Here is an 18225-nt window from a genome sequence, read left to right as displayed (position 1 = left end):
CCACCCTCACTTCCCCACCCCTCATTTGCTCCTCCCTTGACCTCCCATGTCAATTCCCATCAGAATAAAAGAGAGAAAGAAGTATAGTAGCTTTCATGTGTGATACAAATGGAGTAACTGCTAACCCACAGAAATTTTACTTTCACCAGACTACTGAAAAAATGCAGTTTCTATCCTGGTGTCCAGAATGTGAATAGATCTGGTGGCCAAAACCTCCCATTGATGCTCTGAATTTTTCTGTGTTTTCCTTCATTCTGCTCCATAATAAACAGAACAGCCTTACAGCCTCACTCCAAAGCTAGGTACAAAAAGCCAACATACCAGGAAACTGAATAACAGTGGGGGATAGCTCCTTCAAAAACACTCCCTTTTATTGCTTACAGAACAATGTTGAACACAAAATAGTACATAAGATAACAATAACAATAACAAAATAACAAGTCAAGCATCATAAACATAAACTAATAACAAATAACAAACTCTCAAAAAATGGTGACAACAAATCAATTGACATTTACACAACATGGCTCGAAATGTTTCTCATGCAGGTGAATGGACCCAATGCCAGTTTAAACAGCAGTGTTTTCACTTGCTTCCTGAAGGACAGCGGGGTGGGGGAAGGGAGCTTTGTCCACATCTGCAAGTAGTAAATTTCATAATGTTGTGAACACCACCAAAAAGGCCCTATTCCTGGTAGACATTTTCCAGGCCTCCCTCAGGATGGCAACTTGCAACAACAAGGTGGCCCAGGTGGTAGATCTGAGAGAGAGACTCCATCAGACCCTCTCTTACACAAGCTGGTTCACAAAGTCATCTGGGGAGGCCCCCCTCCATACCCACACTCACAGACACACAGACACAGACACAGACACACACACACACACACACAAACACACACACACACACACACACACACCATGGTGGATGCTTCTCAGCTCAAAAAGAGTGACTAAGCAAAAGAGGTTACACAAATAGACTTTTAAATTCCAGCAGGGAGTGAGGGAGGGAGAAGTATTAGCAGCCTTGAGCCAAATTCTCTGCTCCCTAGAGGCACTCACGGCTTGAAGCAGGAGGCAGCCCATACTAGACAAGCCACAAGCTCCCTCCCTCCCTCAAAAAATAGAAGTAGATTTTTTAAAAAAAAATAAGAGAGTTCTTTTTTATGTCATATTGGCAGTCAATATTGCACAACACATAGAGCCACAGAAACAATTTACACTGACATAAGCATTCAACATCAACATTGTTTTTTAAAAGTGAGATAAGAATTGATGCAGAATAAGCACCCCCTCACCCCACTTTAAACTAGCATGCATTTGGACTTTTTAAAAAAATCAACCAAAACCAGTCAACAATCCCCCCCCCCCAAAAAAAAGTATTCTTAGTTGTACGTCATGTAAACTGATAACTGTGGATCAATTTCAAGCGTGTTCACTGCTGCAAATACAAGTTTAAATGTACATGTAACCGTACCCTCAACTCACAGTTCCAGATCATAGAATCGTCATAGGGTTGGAAGGGACCTTGGAAGTCTTCTAGTCAAACCCCTTACCCAAGGCAGGAGACCTCATACTATCCCGGACAGATTACTGTCCAATCTTTTGTTGAAAATGTCCAGTTATGGGCCATCAACTTGGTGAGGAAAAGGACTCCAGCCACCACCTAATGAAAGTAGAACAGTCCAGCTGTTTACCACAATAGTGGAGTAAATGAATATATTATGTACAGGGTCTTAATGGTCATCTGATTACATTGCTCTTTACATATGGCATTTGAAATCAAATAACTGCTTTATTAGATGACAAATGTAATTATTACACATCAAGTCAGAAAAACGGACTAGGCAACTTTTTTTATCTGCAGAACAGAAGAATTCTGTTTGTACCTAGCCTAGCCTCCCCTCAAGACAAAATAACTACTGTACAGTGTAAATTATGTTTCTACAGATATAATTTAATCCTTCCTTCTTTCCTTTCTTTCTTTGTCATCAGGGAGTGTGCCAAGATTGCTGTAGTTTGTGGGACCTCACCTCAACAGAAACGTAGGCAAACCGCAATGAAAAACAGCTGCCAGGCAACTACTCCAGAGAGAGAAGATTCCACAGATTAAAACTCCACCCAATAAAGGTTGTGGAGCATCCACTCCATAAAAAACTGACCTGCCCTCCATGTTGCTGTCTTTCCTGTGTTGAGAAGAAATACAGACCAGATGCCACAAGCAGTCCCTTGTCAGGTGCTGGTTTGTGTCTTCGTTCAGTTCTAGGTTTTGATTTTAAGACCCCAAGTTAGTGATGGATGGGTATTTTATTCCAGTTTATTTTTATTTTTTTTACCAAATTACGCCAAATCCAGGCAGAGGGGAGGCAAACTGACAACATTTGCTCATAGCTAGCCTAAACAGAAGCACTCTGGACTGTTTATGAAGCACCTTGGCCTTATGGAGGACATCTTCTTCTCTAATGTTCCTCCCTACTTGCTCTGTGAGGAATGACTAGGGTTAAGAGGTCAATGAACCTGATTTCCTTGGTAATGCTAAGAGGTCTGGCTAAGGCAAAAATTCCCTCCACTCAGGAGAATTCCCATGGGCAGACTTTCCTAGGCCACAATAAACAAACACTGGGCCTGTCCAGATTGACTGTTTGAGTGTAGGGTGGATCAAGCTACAAAGGGTCTGTTGATGGGGGGGGGGGAGAGTAATATTTATTTATTATTTATTTAACGTATATTCCGCCCACACTACCCAAAAGTCTCTAGGTGGATATGTCAATATGTCATTGCCCCCCCACCCTGGAATAATCAGGCGAGACAAGTATTATGGGATAAACATGGGCCACACTTTGTTTACTGTAATAGCCATTTCTTTGTCATCCAGGAGTATGCCAAGATTGCTGCAGTTTGTGGGATATCACCTCAACAGAAACTGAGGCAAACCACAATGAAAAACAGCTACAAACAAATGGTCCTGCAGTAGTGGGGAATCAGGTTTTGCATAGGGGTCTCACCAGATCCCTTACCAAACAAATGGATGAGTCCCGGGGTCTCATGGTCTTGGAGACAGCAAGAGCCTGGCCGGCCCAAATTTGACCACCCCCAGACCTCAAGCCACCTTCCCCTTGGTGACTGCCAGTCCGGGTGTGGCCCCAGTGCATCTGTAATCTCACAATCCACAATGCTGGGAGGTTAGATGAGCTATACATTACCTGCGATTGTAACAGGACTCATCAAAACCTTTTCCATCCGCACTACCCACCATAGCATAGGTACTAGCTATACTAAGTCCCATGCCCACCAGTCATCTTATCCAAATTCAAAAGCAGGCCCCCCTGGATGTCCTTAAGGAATATGTCCAGGCCCCTATATGAGAGGTGCACACCATCAGTTCTAAAGAGCTCAGGCCTATCTATACAGATCTCATGGTGACCAATCACTGATCCCAGGCCGTTACATATTGCCCGACACACTTCTCTGTTAACACTCCTCTTGCTGTGTTAACACGCTGGCAGGCCACTCTCCTCTCAAGCTGAGGGATAGTCATGGATCACATGATCCGCATTGCCAAGTATGCTGCTCAGCCATCTGAGGTCCAGCTTTATGCCCAATATCATGGCCTTAACACTATACCTGGAGGCTGCGAGCCAAATGCACCCGCCCTGCAAAATTGGCTCCATAGCATTCCTCTGTACCCTTTCCATTTGATCTGGGCTGTAGCTCCAGGGCCCAGATTGCTTCCTCAAGCCGAATTTGCAGTGTAACATGCAGCCCAAAATATATAACCATGGCCGATTATCAGGATATGCAGCCGGTTCATCGCCACTGCCATACCTGTAATGAAAGAAAAGAACCAGGCACTTGCCTAAACGTGAGGAAGGATACGTACACATCTACAGTAACTATTAGAAGCCCACCGTCCCAACAGCTTAATTTCTTCAGGGTCATAGCCTAGGGCAGATAGTCCTCAAGGAATGTGTGCCAAATCTTAAGCCTTGTATTTCCACCTTTTGCAATGCCAGATCTGTCAGTTTCCAGAATTGATATTTTGTTAGGGGGGAGCCATCCTTGTGAACAAAAAAAGTATCCCTGTTCCTCTCCCCAAATGCTCAAGTAGCTTTCAACTGCCTTTACCGAACATAGATTCCCTATTGTGAATGAGGCGGACTAATGTAATATCAGTTCCCTTGCCACGCTGATCAGCTGTAGATCTACAGATATGAATCCTAACATTATTATCATCTAACCTAACATCATGCCTTTGTAAAGCAACACTAGATGAATCACCCTTCACTAATAACTAATGAATGGATTTAATTAATTAATTTAGGAAAGAAAAGGTGGGAGGGAATCCCCCCACCCTTGAGGGGTCCAGACTCCGAAGTCCAGCACCCCTTCAAAGACCGTCCACAGAACCACCCCTTGCTAGAGTCCTTTTCTTTCTCTGCTTTAATTTAATTTTTTAAATATATATATTAAGTTCAATCATTATTCCAATGTTATGGGGCACACACCTAGGCGCTCCCCGTTACGTTCCAAATTGTGGGGGGTGCTAATGCACCCCCCGAACTCCAATATCAACTGCATCACAAGTGAGCGAAGTAGCACGCGCGAGTAAAAGAGCTCACAGTCCATCTTTTGATGCAAGCCTCAAAAGAGGCTAATGGGAGGTTAGAGTGCTCGTTAAATAGGGCGCTCCTTCCCCCTCCCCTCCTGGGTCGCCTTTGTGAGACTCCCATGTCTTGCAATATCCCAGGAGGAAACAATGGAGCTCTGCGCTCCCGAAGCGTGCTCAGCAACATTTGGCATATTCCTCCCATCCAAACAGCAAATCACCCCTTGTAGCCCAATCAGCTGTCAATTGAGCACTTTCCCTGATAATCTGAGTGTAGTTCCATTTTCTCCCTTCCCCACGTCCTGTTTGTTTATTTGTTTGTTTTGCTTGCTTGCTTGTTTATTAATAGAGATGGGATATTCATATTTCTCTCCCCAGGGAGACGAATAAAAATATTGCCACCACAGGTAGACGGGCCTTTTCAACCCATCGTCATCATTCATGCCACACGAATCGCGGAAATAGCCTCCAGCAAGGAGGTGGGATGACAAGTCTCCCCACTCAACTGCTGAGTAGTCAGCAGCACAAGGAGGTGGGGAAGCCCCAGCCAGGCTATTTCCATGATTGGAGCGGCAATCTGGACTGTCTGGTTCATGCGGGGGGGGGAGTTCAAAAGAGCCCGGCCACCTATGGTGGCAATATTCGTATTCATCTCCGCCAGTACAGTAGTTGAATACAAATATCTCATCTCTATTTATTAAATTTGTATACCACTCTCATTCGTGCCGAAACACCGCTTCATCTGCTGCTTCTCCACTTTTTTCTGGGTAGTAGTTGTGGGTTACTTGGAACCTTCCTGAAAACAAATCTAATTGCAAACATTTTCTCCATAGTGTTACAACTAGAAAATGAACATTTTGGCAGATTCCAGGAGAAGCGTTAAGTCTTATTTTGTTAATATGTGTCATCATCAAAGGCCTTGAGTGACTTCAGTATATGGAGTTGTCTGCTTCTGAACAGAGATTGCCTCCAGGATGTGTCCTACGGATAATCTAATAATGTAGACTAACCATAATCCAGCAGCTATGGGTTGAATGGTCTCTCCAGCTATTTTGTTAGAACAGGTTCCCACAAATAAGGTGTGCTTTCCAGGAGGAGGCCTTCCCTACAGGGGAATACATGGTATAGATTATTACTAATGTTTTGCTAGTTCAGACTAATGCTCATCTGATGGCAATATATAATTAGACATTTTACAGGGCCGATTTAATGAAATATGTGGAAAGGCAGAGATCCTTTAGAATGTCCTGATGCTTTTTAATCTGAATAACACATGTCAGAGTCTTAAAAAAAAAAATAAGGGTGTGGGTGTGGGCGTAAGGGCCAAACAAAATGTAATGTGGCCACTGTTAATATATCATGTGCCCAGTTCACATATAAAGCAGAACTATTTATATATAAATAGGTTGTAAAATAGAGGGAGTCAAACAGGCCCTTCATCATCTTGAAGATGTTTCTCCCAGAGCACATATGCACACTGCTCCCATCAATCCATCTGGCATTGCCAATATTCATGGATTATGATAGTTGCAATCCAAAATATCAGGAAGTACCAGTAGTGGGGAAGACTGCTGTAAGGGGAGAAGGAGGTCTAAAAACATGAAAGCAGATCATGATCATCGGGCATAGTTATATATACTGGGCAGAACACTATGCAGCCGCATCTCCTTGGGGGAGCAATCTGGGGCTTGGAGCAAGGACTCACATTACGTGGAAGGGGCTGTGTGGCATGCAATGGGGTCAACTGTGCAGAATGATGGCGTTTGGCCACTGACCACCAGACCTACTGTTGATTCATCTTGGAGGCAACAACTTGCCTCGACTACTGGGCAAGGTGTTGATATTGGACATTCTGCGCGATCTTAAGAATTTGAAGGCAGCATACCCGGCGATGCGGATCTTATGGTCTACGATTATTCCTCGGTTAGCCTGGTGAGGCTCTGAGAGGAGTGGCGCTGTTAACAAGGCCCAGCGGGGCGTCAACAGGGAAGTATGCAGAGGCGTCCGCAACAGCACTGGATCAGTGATAGGTTACCGAAGGATTCAAGCTGAGAATTCCGAATTGTTCCGGAGTGATGGTATTCATCTGTCAGATGCTGGTTTAGAGGTCTTCTTGGAGGACATGGGGGGGCCTGCTTGCCGAGCTCACAGGGCTCTGTGGCAGGCATGGGACATAGCCAGGCTAGTCCCTATGCTGTGGCGGGTAGTGCGGAAAAAACAGGTATTTACGGTGGGTCCTGCTGTGATTTGAAGTAAGCCAACAGTACATCCGACCGCCTGGCACTGCGGATCGTGCGATTACAGTGCCTGTGGCGTGAAGATGTTCTGGGCCACTTCCAGAATAACAACCCTTGAATAAAGGGGGATCAAGATCTGGGGGAGTTTGTTAGCGGCCGGCTAGGTTCCTGCTATCCTTAAGATTGCTGGAGCCTGGGGGCCGGGGATTCGCCCTTTCATTGATCTAGGAGTATTTAGATACTCACGTCATTTAACTGTTTCCGCACTACAGCAGGCCCCCTCCTTCTGAATGGCAATTTTGAATATGAATGTATATTAATAAAGTGTGGCCCGTATTTAACCCATATCACTGTCTTGCGTTTTATTCCGGGGTTGGGAGGCCAATTGCTTTTGTTTGGGTGAGAAGTGGTTAACTGATGAAAAAAGGAGTCAGCTTCTGGAATTTTCCCTTGCTTGGTGTCACTTTGTGAATGGTAATGCACACAAGAGGGTATTCTGTAGACTATCTTGACTCTTGCCACTGGTTAACAATCAGGCTGCCATTTGCTTGGCATCTTTTTTCCTGCTAGCAACATGGGCCTGATATTGTTCAGTGATGTTGGACCATTTCCTGGTGTTTGAACCATGGATATAGGAACACATATTCCACATCCATAAAACAGAAGATTTTAAGTGAATTGAATCAGTGCCAAAGCTCTGCTGGCATCAAATAAAATAATTCTTAAGCACAAAGCAAAGTAATTTCACAGCTTAAACAAGGGAGCCTCTGAATATTTGTTCTATTATTTTTAAATTAGCTTTTGAAATATTTATACAACCAGACAGAGGATACCTTTGCTAGCATGAATGTCTGTTTTGCCACAAAGGAGTTAAAACATTCTCCTAAGAGTCAGCTAACTGGGTCCTAACTGACAGGATCAAAAATTTAGATTCCTTCAAACCTGGAGTTGATGTTTCCTTTGAAGACTTGTGTCAGGAGCCTGGTCTCAGAAATCCTGAGAGACTGTTAAGTGAAAACGCTCAGGGCTGGGGACTAATAAAACTGCTCTGTGCTTTTGCAATGCAGAAATACTTTAAATAACTTTGAATATGCATTTCAAAATTATATATGAATTCCCCAGAGATACATGGCAAAAGGTCATCCTTTCTAGAGGACTGTTCCTCCATTACTTTCTTATACAAGTCTGTTTTTATAACTATTCAAAGAAAACCAGTTTTTTGTCTGTTTCCATGACCTTTCATCACCCTCCAAATATCCTCCTTCCCAGCTCACAAAGCTGGAACAATATATCTACTTTGGAACTCTCTTGCTGATAGGGCAGTTCCACACATGCTCAGACTTATAACTAAAAGATATTTTTCTCTTTTGAAAGGCCTTTTTGAGGATCAGTATTTAAGCCCCTGAAGCTTGTATTCTTTCCAAATAAAAAGTGTGTGTGTGTCCAAACATTTTCTTTAAAAATAAGCAAGATTAATATTTTCAATTTTTCTGATCTGTTTCAAATCTAAGCATTCACTTATTTCTGAATGGGAGGAAATAGATTTACTTTTTTAAAAAAATAACTTGAAAACTGTATTCTTGAAGGTTTTCGTAGCCAGGATCCGATGGCTGTTGTAGGTTTTTCAGGCTGTTTGACCATTTTCTGGAGGTTTTTCTTCCTAATATTTCACCAGTCTCTGTGGCTGGCATCATCAGAGGACAGGAGTTAGAACTCTGTTTACACCAGAAAAAAGACAGAGTTCTAACTCCTGTCCTCCGAAGATGCTGGCCACAGAGACTGGTGAAATGTTAGGAAGAAAAACCTCCAGAACATGGCCAAACAGTGCAAAAAAATCTACAACAACCAACTTGAAAACTCTTTGCCCAAACTTCCCCAAATTTGGCACTGGTCAAGAGCAGACTCCCTTAAAGCTAGTGACTCCAACAGAAAAGATTAGCAAGGAGTCAAAAGTAACTGAAGAAGCTTAGTCTGACAGATTCCCTTTTTGTTAGGCCACTGGCACTTAATACTTGAGAACAGCCAGCAAATCTCTTTCTCCCACAACTCCTCCTTCTGCCCAAAGGACTGTGCAAATCCACACTTCTCAAAATATGAGTATTTTTTCCCTTTTCCTTGTTGCAGCCAGAATCAAACTGAGAGAAAATCAGCATGGGGAATCAGGGCAGGAGAGAGTCCAGAAACATTTTGGGGGTACAAGAGCACACTTAGAAATATAGTGGGTGACTGAGTGAGTATCATCCATTGAAATGCTAAAGGAATGAACTCCTGTCTACAAACATACTTCTCCTCCATGTACACACACTAGCGTACACATACTAGACATGAATCATTGTCTCCTTCCAATACAAAGAAACCACACAATTTCACCAATGAGGTGGCAATGAATTTACTATTGGTCTTTGTGACAATTTTTGCATTTGCAAGACCCATTTTAAGAAAATTGCATAACTTAAGTACCTATATTGCAATACCTCATGCTTTTTAAAGTTTAAAAGCAGTGAACACTTTAGCCCCACCCCTCTACCTACATATAACACTTAGGTATTCTGCAAACATCTAAACAGAGCTTAAGTAATATATACATATTTGTCTCAAATGCTTATCTTTTTTTTAAATCAGGAATTTCAAGATATGCAGTGTGTTTATCTTTAAGGAGTCCAAGCATGGGCATTCCGGAAAAGCAGGAAAATCAGAATTTGTGAGGAAGAATGAGGTGACACTCTGATGTAATGGCTCATTATTGTTTATTCCTGACTTTGGATGTTTCTTCATATGAAACCCAATTAACTAATGAGCGTGTAGAGTTGGTAACCAGGTGCAATAATCAAGAGACCAAGAAGTTGAAGACAATGGCATTGGGTGTGTATAGTTCTCCAAACTTTCATAGTCTCTACTGCACAATGTTTGAGTGCACCAGAACTGCTGCAGCTATAGCAACTACAGAACATCAGGTCTGGAACAAGTAAGGTTATAGTACCACCAACTAGTTCTTTTATATAATCTCCTTTCTACAATCTTCCCACTCCTCCCCCACTTCAGATGCATACATTTATGAAGATATCTGAGATGTCTGAGCTTGTTTTTTCTTTTCTACGGTGTTGTGCAAAACCTGCATGATTGTGCTTGCATTATTCTGGACATTGTAATTAGTTAGATTCAGCAGCTTGTTGAAATCTTCCTCTTGCAGTGAGACCTGTCTTGTGGAATAGGGAGAAAAGGCACTAGAAACATCAACTTGGCCCAGAGACATCTCACCGGCACTGCGTTCCACACCTAAAGAAAATAAGAAGGAGACGATGTCATCATGGGCAAGCCATTTCAGAAGCCCTGGCTGAGCTTTAACAACCTGAAGCCCTCCAGATAAGATGGACTCCAACCCTCACCAATCCACAACCAACATGATCAGGGGCAATGGGCACTTTTTCTGACCTGATAAGGACCAAGATGGGGAGGACTGGTAGTAGTAAGGGATGTCATATTTGGAAGGGCAGCACCACCATCATTATCTACATCTCACAATAAGGGGTCTTTGATGAAATGAGATGGGCTCCGTTGTATACAGCTATAGTTCAAAGATTGCACTTTTGGGTGGATTGTCTGTGGATTGTCAGATGTCATCTGGAAAGCTCCATTAATAGAGATAGACTAGCCCCTATTTATCTTGCTTTCAGGATTCTTGTGAGACTTGCACAGCATCCAGAGCTCCTTAGATGAAGGGCAGGTCACAAATGTCATAAGTAAATGACATTTAGGGCTTATTCGAGATTCAGAGTATCTGGCTGAATCCAGGAGAGCTGAATGGGGGATTCTGGGGATTATATTCCAAACAGTCAAATTTCCAGACTCTGGATTTGCTTTTAAAACCAAAGAATGCCCAAATGTGTTTAGGTTCAAGCTATGGCCAGAAGGGAATGTGGTGGCGCTGCAGGTTAAACTGCAAAGCCTCTGGGCTGCAAGGTCGTAAGATCAGAAGTTCAAATTCACATGACGGAGTGAGCTCCCATCGCTTGTCCCAGCTCCTGCCAACCTAGCAGTTCAAAAGCACATAAAAATGCAAGTAGATAAATAGGTACCACCTCGGTGGGAAGATAACGGCAATCTGTGTCTAGTTGTGCTGGCCACGTGACCACGGAAACTATCAATGGACAAACGCTGGCTCTATGACTTGGAAATGGGGATGAGCACTGCCTTCTAGAGTTGGATATGACTGGACAAATTGTCAAGGGGAACCTTTACCTTTTTATGGCAAGAAATGTTTTCACTTCCATACTATTTGCCATTATCTTACCAGGTGCAAGGTATCTTTGGAAGGTATCATTTATAAGTGGGAAATAGATCACGGTGGGAGCTTCTGGGTTGTTTGTGTCTTCAAACACATAGCACTCCTTTAAGTTCTTCTTTTCATCATCACTTAGCTCCACCTTGGGAAATGGGATTCCCTGTTCTGTGAAATATGTGGAGGCCCTCTCCAGAGGCTAAGGATTACAAAGCAAAGTACTTTTAGTAAGAGCAAAAATATAACCATAAATTGTTATACTACCGTATTTTTCCATTTATAAGATACTCCCTTTTCTAAGCCCAAAATTGAGAAAACTTAGCTTTGAGTATTCAACATCTGGGCTCAGAACATTCAGACATTACAAGTCCCTGTTGCATCTGAGCCTACAGTCTCCACCTCCAACAAGGTGTGTTCCAATTGGTTTGTTCAGCATTAGCTGATGTCAGTTCCATCAGGCTCGTGAATGGAGGAAGCAAAATCTCCGGACTGTAGGAAGCTAAGCCTCGTGACTGAAGGAAGTCTGTTTACAGACGCAAGGTACGGGCAGTTTTGTTATCTCCATGTTCTCAGCTTACTGCCGTGTATAACACGCCCATCAATTTTTAGTTGAATGGAAAAAAAGGAAAAAGTAGCATCTTATACACAGAAAAATGTGTATGTGGCCTCATATCAGAACAAACTTATAGTGACTCTAAGATAATATCCTAGGTAAGTGAGATATTTAAAGAGTAGCATTACCACTGCCACCCCCACCATGAGTTTCCATGGCTAAGCAAAAACTCAAACCCAGGTCTCCTGACTCCTAGTCAGTTACTATATTCACTACACCACACAGGGCTGCCACTGACTTAAACTATCTGTGATTTCTCACTCTAGAGTTGAGACTAAATTTTGTAATTCAGTAACATTTCTAAATTCAACATTTTTATATGTCTTAACACCTTCACATAACAAGTGATTGAAATCTAAGGATAATCTTTACAACTGTGAAGTGACAATGTCATTGAATGACTACTCCTTCACGTTAAAATCTGATGTAGACCGAAGAAACACCAAAGCTCCTGCACACTTGCTAATTTATTTATGAACACTTACATTCAATACCAATTTGATATAGTCAATACTTGTACAATTCTTTAATTTGTTTATTCTATGCTGGGGCACTTTAGTCCCCCAGACTTGCGTTGAAATCCCAAATACTTTTTCTTTTACAAAACTGACAGAGATGTATCCTTACAAGGCAGGCATTCAATTACATTGTCATTTCAATCATAAAGATTATCACTAGATTTCAGTCACTTGCTATATACTTTCCCAATAAACAAGTTTTGGTACCAGAAACACAGTAATTACACCCACAAAGAACAACTGAAGCAAAAAAGCAATTCCTCATTGAGTTCCAAACAATCCAGGTTCTTTCACAGACTCCTGCTCCTCCCTAGATGTTCTGATTGGTTGGTCATAGCAGCCCTCTGACACTATTGGATGAAAAAATTCCTGGGCAGTTTGATAGACAAAAGGTAAAGAAAAGCTAAAAAAAGAGGGAAAGCCACAGTCATTTGTGTTTAGATGGATCCTTTGGGGGGGGGGGAATTAACACAAGAACTAAAACAAAAAACAGAAGAGTTGTGTCTGACTCTTCGTGACCCCATGGACCAGAGCACGCCAGGCCCTCCTGTCTTCCATGCCTCCCGGAGATTGGTTGGTAGCTTCGATGACACTGTCCAAATTCATGTTGGTAGCTTCGATGACACTGTCCAGCCATCTCATCCTCGGTCGTCCCCTTCTCCTCTTGCCTTCACACTTTTCCAACATCAGGGTGTTCTCCAGGGAGTCTTCTCTTCTCATTAGATGGCCAAAGTACTAGAGCACTCAGGGGTGATTTTCTCCAAAATGGATAGGTTTGTTCTCCTTGCAGTCCAGGAGACTCTCAAGAGTCTCCTCCAGCACCACATACAGTTCATAGGTATCTATAAAGCACAAAACAATTTCGTGCATTCTTTGGTGCAATCCGGTAGTCAATGTATATTTGCAATATGATCTCAAGTTCCTATTCCTCTCCTGAACCAAGCTTGAACATCTGATGTTTCTCACTCCAGATATGGTAAAAGTCTTCATTGCAAAATGTTGAGCATCAGTTTGCCTGCACAAGAAATTAATGGAATGTTCCTGTAACTACAGCAGTTTTTTGGCATATGCTTTTTGGGAGACTGGTCTGTGAGCTATTGTTTTGTACTCCATGTTTGCTAGCATAGTCTTAATAGAATTTTAAAAGTTTCACTCTTTGCATCTTAAAAAACTCTTATCGATATCCCATTTGTTCCTGGTGAATTCTTTGTTCCAATTTTTTTCAGCAACAGTTTTCACTTAACCTTCTAAAAGAAGAGGTGCTTATTTAAAGGAATTTGTCATCCATAGTTCTGTTCTACATTGTTCTTCAGTATATTGTTTTTATTTCTATTTTTTATCTTGTTTAGATAATATATTCCCTTGTTATTTTTCAGTACTCCTAATCTTGTTTCCAATTTTCCTTTGAACTTTTTCGTCTTATAGAAAAAAATCTCTTGTTTTTCTTCTTTTGTTGTTCTCTTCCATTTTCTTGCAATTATAACAGTGCTTTTTGTATTTCCTTGCCAGTCATTAAAAAGTTGCATTTTGGATTCTGGCTCTGTTTTTATCAACTTTTTCCTTCTGCTGCTCATCTGTCATTAAAATTATTCTATATACAATCCTGGCTTTTCTTTTCTTGCAACTACAGGAATTTTGTTTGTTTGCATCCTTCCATGACAAAATTACAATTCATCTGGATTATGGGAAATTGTGTTTGGAAAAGGAAATCAATTTATTTGTGTTTTTTGAATTCTTTAATAATTTTATTTAAGTGATAATTTGGTGCTGCAATTGTTCTAGTATTCTTCTGCAGCTTTACTCCAATGTTTTAAATTACCAGTTTCCTAGTTTGTACCACAATCTACTCCTAGACAAGTTTTTGAAGTGTGAATAAAGCTTCTCTATCTTGTGTTCCAAGAACATAAGCTATCTGATTTTGTATTGGCTATCTGATGACATTAACATGTACAAGTACAAAAGAAAGTACACCCCCTCACATTTCATAAATATTTTAGTATATCTTTATTCAGTGTTGTCACATGAAAATATACACTAAAATATTTATGAAATGTGAGGGGGTGTACTTGGCTACAATGTGAAGCAGTGAGTATACAGCTTGTATAATAACAATGTAAATGTGCAGTCCCCTCAAAATAATGCAACACACAGCCATTATTGTCTAAACCGCTGGCAACAAAAGTGAGTGCACCCCTAAGTGACAATATCCAAATTGGGGCCAAGTAGCTGTTTTCCTTCCCTGGTGTCATGAGACCTGTTAGTGTCACAGGTCTCATGTGTGGAGGAGAAGCAGGTGTCATCACTCTCACTCTTTCAGACTAGTCACTGGAAGTTCCACATGGTACCTCATGGTAATGGACTATCTGAGGATCTGAAAAAATGAATTGTTGCTCTACATAAAGATAGTCAAGGCTATAAGAAGATTGCCAAAACTCTGAAACTGAGCTGCAGCATGCTGGCCAAGACCATACAGCAGTTTAACAGGACAGGTTCTACTCAGGTCTCTTCATGGTTGATCAAAGAAGTTGAGTGCCTGTGCTCAGCGCAATATCCAGAGGTTGGCTTTGGGAAATAGACGTATGAGTACTGCCAGCATTGCTGCAGAGGTTGAAGGGGTCAGCCTGTCAGTGAGCTGACCATACGCCACACTGTATGAATTGGTCTCCAGGGCTGTTGTCCCAGAAGGAAGCCTCTTCTAAAGATGATGCACAAGAAAACCAGCATATTAAGATTTATTGAAAAAGGACTGTGAGCTAAGGTCTAAAGAAGAGTTAGAGACACAGAATATATACATAGACTGGTGGTCCAGAGTACAGCTAGAATCTAGATATAGTAAAGACAAAATGGAGGGTTTCTATTCAGAATAAATGATATTTGATAAATTTTTACTAGGCTCAAAAGATAAAATAATTAAGAAAATGTGTAATTATTTGTTAGAACTTAAAATGCAAGATGAGATGGTTAAAGAATGTATGATTAAGTGGGCACAAAATATAGGCCATAATATTAATACTGATCAATGGTAGCAAATATGGCAAAATAATATAAAGCTTACACAATTGGTTAATTTTAAGGACAACATATATAAGATGTTTTATAGGTGGCATATGACTCCAGAAAAATTGTCAAAGATGTATACAGATGTATGAAATGTCTGCTGGAAATGTGAAGCACATGTGGGAAGCTATTATCATATGTGGTAGACTTGTAGAGTAGCGAAACAATATTGGATAGGAGTGCATACTGTGTTACAACAAATATTGCTTTGTAAGGTTCCATTAACCCCAGAACTGTTTTTATTGAGTATGATTATATATATAGTCAACGCAGCTAGAATTCTCTATGCCAAAAATTGGAAAAGTCCGGTGGTACCGAAACAAGAAAATCTTACGGAGAAGATAAGGGAAGCAGCAGAAATTGACATTCTATCAGAAGCAGTTAAGGACTGTCCTTTACAAAAGGCAACTGAAAGATGGGACTTATTCTACAAATGGTTAGTCACCAGACAGTGTTTAAATAACATAGATCAAAATGTGAACTAAAATCTGGAAGGCAGAAAATAGTAGAAAAGCGGAGTTTGAATCTTGATATTGCAATATGAATAGAATGGATGTTAGCATGTTTTTGTTTCTCCTCCCCCCCCATCCCAACCCTTTCCCCCTCCCTTACCTTCCCTATCCTACACCCTAACCCAAGTTATCAAAACAATAATAAAAAAAGAAGGAAAGCCAGCATACAATTGCTGCAGACAAGCAGAGTAAAGACATGGATTTCTGGAATCATGTCCTGTGGTCCAATGAGACCAAGATAAACTTATTTGCTTCAGATGGTGTCAAGTGTATGTGGCGGCAGCCAGGTGAGGAGTACAAAGACAAGTGTGTCGTGCCTACAGGCAAGCATGGTGGTGGGAGTGTCATGGTCTGGGGCTGTATGAGTGCTGCCGGCACTGGGGAGCTACAGTTATTTGATAGATCCATGAATGCCAACATGTACTGTGACATACTGAAGCAGAGCATGATCCCCTCCCTTCGGAGCCTGGGCTGCAGGGCAGTACTCCAACATGATATCAACCCCAAACAGACCTCCAAAATGACCACTGCCTTGCTAAAGAAGCTGAGGATAAAGGTGATGGACTGGCCAAGCATATCTCCAGACCTAAACCTTATTGAGCATCTGTGGGGCATCCCGAAATGGAAGGTGGAGGTGCGCAAGGTCTCTAACATCTACCAGTTCTTGTAACACTAATGGGTCTCATGACACCAGGAAGGGAAAACAGCTACTTGGGCCCAATTTGGACATTGTCACTTAGGGGTGTACTCACTTTTGTTGGCAGCAATTTAGACATTAATGGCTGTGTGTTGTGTTATTTTGAGGGGACCGCACATTTACATTGTTATACAAGCTGTATACTCGCTGCTTTACATTGTAGCCAAGTGTCATTTCTTCAATGTTGTCACATGAAAAGATATACTAAAATATTTATGAAATGTGAGGGGGTGTACTCAATTTCTGTGATATACTGTATCTGTCCAACAACTTGAAGCATGTATTTGCAATAAGCAAACAGTTAGCTTCACAGTATTCTATAAGTCACTCTCTTGTTTCAGTTCTAACTCTCAAGACAAATTCTCCAATTCTTTTTTATTCTGTTTTATTTCATATTTCCAGTATGAAATACTTCCGCCTTCCAGTCACCTATGATTATTGGTACACTCATTTTGGTGTGTAATCAGATTCTTCCTAGACACCTAAATAAAATTTATAATTAAAGCACAGATTTGAATTACTGCTATGTTGATAGGCTTTCTATGAAGTCTGAATGAGATTAATTTGCAGACTTAGAATGAGAGTCCATAACTGTTAGTAAAACAGTTCATAATTATACAACTGAAAATGTCCCACACTTAAGTTCCTTCACATAAAGTATTATGTCTATGTGTTCTATTTCTTGTTTTATAATTTTGTGCTTACTTTGATTCATACTTCTCACATTCCATCTACCAACTATATGCATCATGCAGCACTGGACTTTCCTTTTGTGGCTCTGCACACAATCACCTACATGTCCTTTCAGTTTTACTCCCGTTATTTCCTTAGTGACAGCGCTATTGGTACTTTTCCTTCGCTATTCCACACTAGCTGATTAAGTGCCTTCCAACCTTAGTCTCTTTTCCCATCAATATTTCTTGTTTCATTTTGGAAACTTCATCACAAAGGTTTCATAATATAAAAATTTCAAAAATCATTTACTATTGCCTTCCTCTGCACAGTACTAACAAGAGTTTAATAGAGTGTCACTGCTGTTGTCCTTGAAAGATATTCCAGCAGAGTTACTTTCCCATTACTGCTGCCCTTCAGGAATTTCATTGCACTATCACAAATTGATATATCAATTCTCTTCTGCTGACATAACCATTAATTTCTGAAGACAGAACTAAATCTTAATCTGGGTCAGATGACCCTGATATGACTTTAGACTCATAATGGAGTCTCATCTCCTGATGGTATTGTTCTCAGCTTCCAGCACACAACTAAGAGGGCATCAAACATTAGAAATGATTAAAACAATTTATCAATATGCATTTGATTTTTGCAAGCAAATTTAAGTCAAGAAAATAAAAATATTCATTGCCCCCAATGACTAGCTATTTTAATACAAATTATATTCATTTAACTTTAAAGTAATAATACTAAATATTAATTTCTAAATATTGTTTTATACATAATGTTTTGAAGATAGTTTTTATTTGACTTCTTTTTTCAAAAATACAATTTAAAAACTACAAATAGACTTCTCTAACCTTGGTTTGTGATCCTCCAGTATAGTTGAAGTGCAGGATGATATCAACTTTCCTTTCTGGTCTCAGAAGTGGAGGACAACTGGTATCAAAGAAAAATGCTGTGTCTACCAGTTCCAGATTGTCTTCAGGATCTCGCAACTGATTAGGGGAGTCATCGAGAGTTGTGTCTGAAAAA

General features: G+C 40.9%; 1 protein-coding gene across 1 annotated transcript in view; it reads right to left on the bottom strand.

Annotated features, from left to right (window-relative positions):
* Window positions 1-1987: 1987 nt before the first annotated feature.
* Window positions 1988-18225, bottom strand: part of LOC110079007 (cytosolic phospholipase A2 epsilon) — a 52729-nt gene continuing 36491 nt past the window's right edge. Inside the window, exons 18-20 of the mRNA XM_072990585.2 lie at window positions 18051-18217; window positions 11131-11317; window positions 1988-10115 (exon numbers count right to left, since the gene is read on the bottom strand). Of these exons, the coding sequence (XP_072846686.2) occupies window positions 9892-10115; window positions 11131-11317; window positions 18051-18217 (578 nt within the window). The 3' untranslated portion in view covers window positions 1988-9891. The remainder of the gene's footprint in view (window positions 10116-11130; window positions 11318-18050; window positions 18218-18225) is intronic.

The sequence above is a fragment of the Pogona vitticeps genome, chromosome 1, assembly GCF_051106095.1.
Source record: "Pogona vitticeps strain Pit_001003342236 chromosome 1, PviZW2.1, whole genome shotgun sequence".
Lineage (NCBI taxonomy): Eukaryota > Metazoa > Chordata > Lepidosauria > Squamata > Agamidae > Pogona > Pogona vitticeps.
The sequence above is the reverse complement of the archived record's forward strand: the minus strand, read 5'-3'. Positions and strand labels throughout refer to the sequence as shown.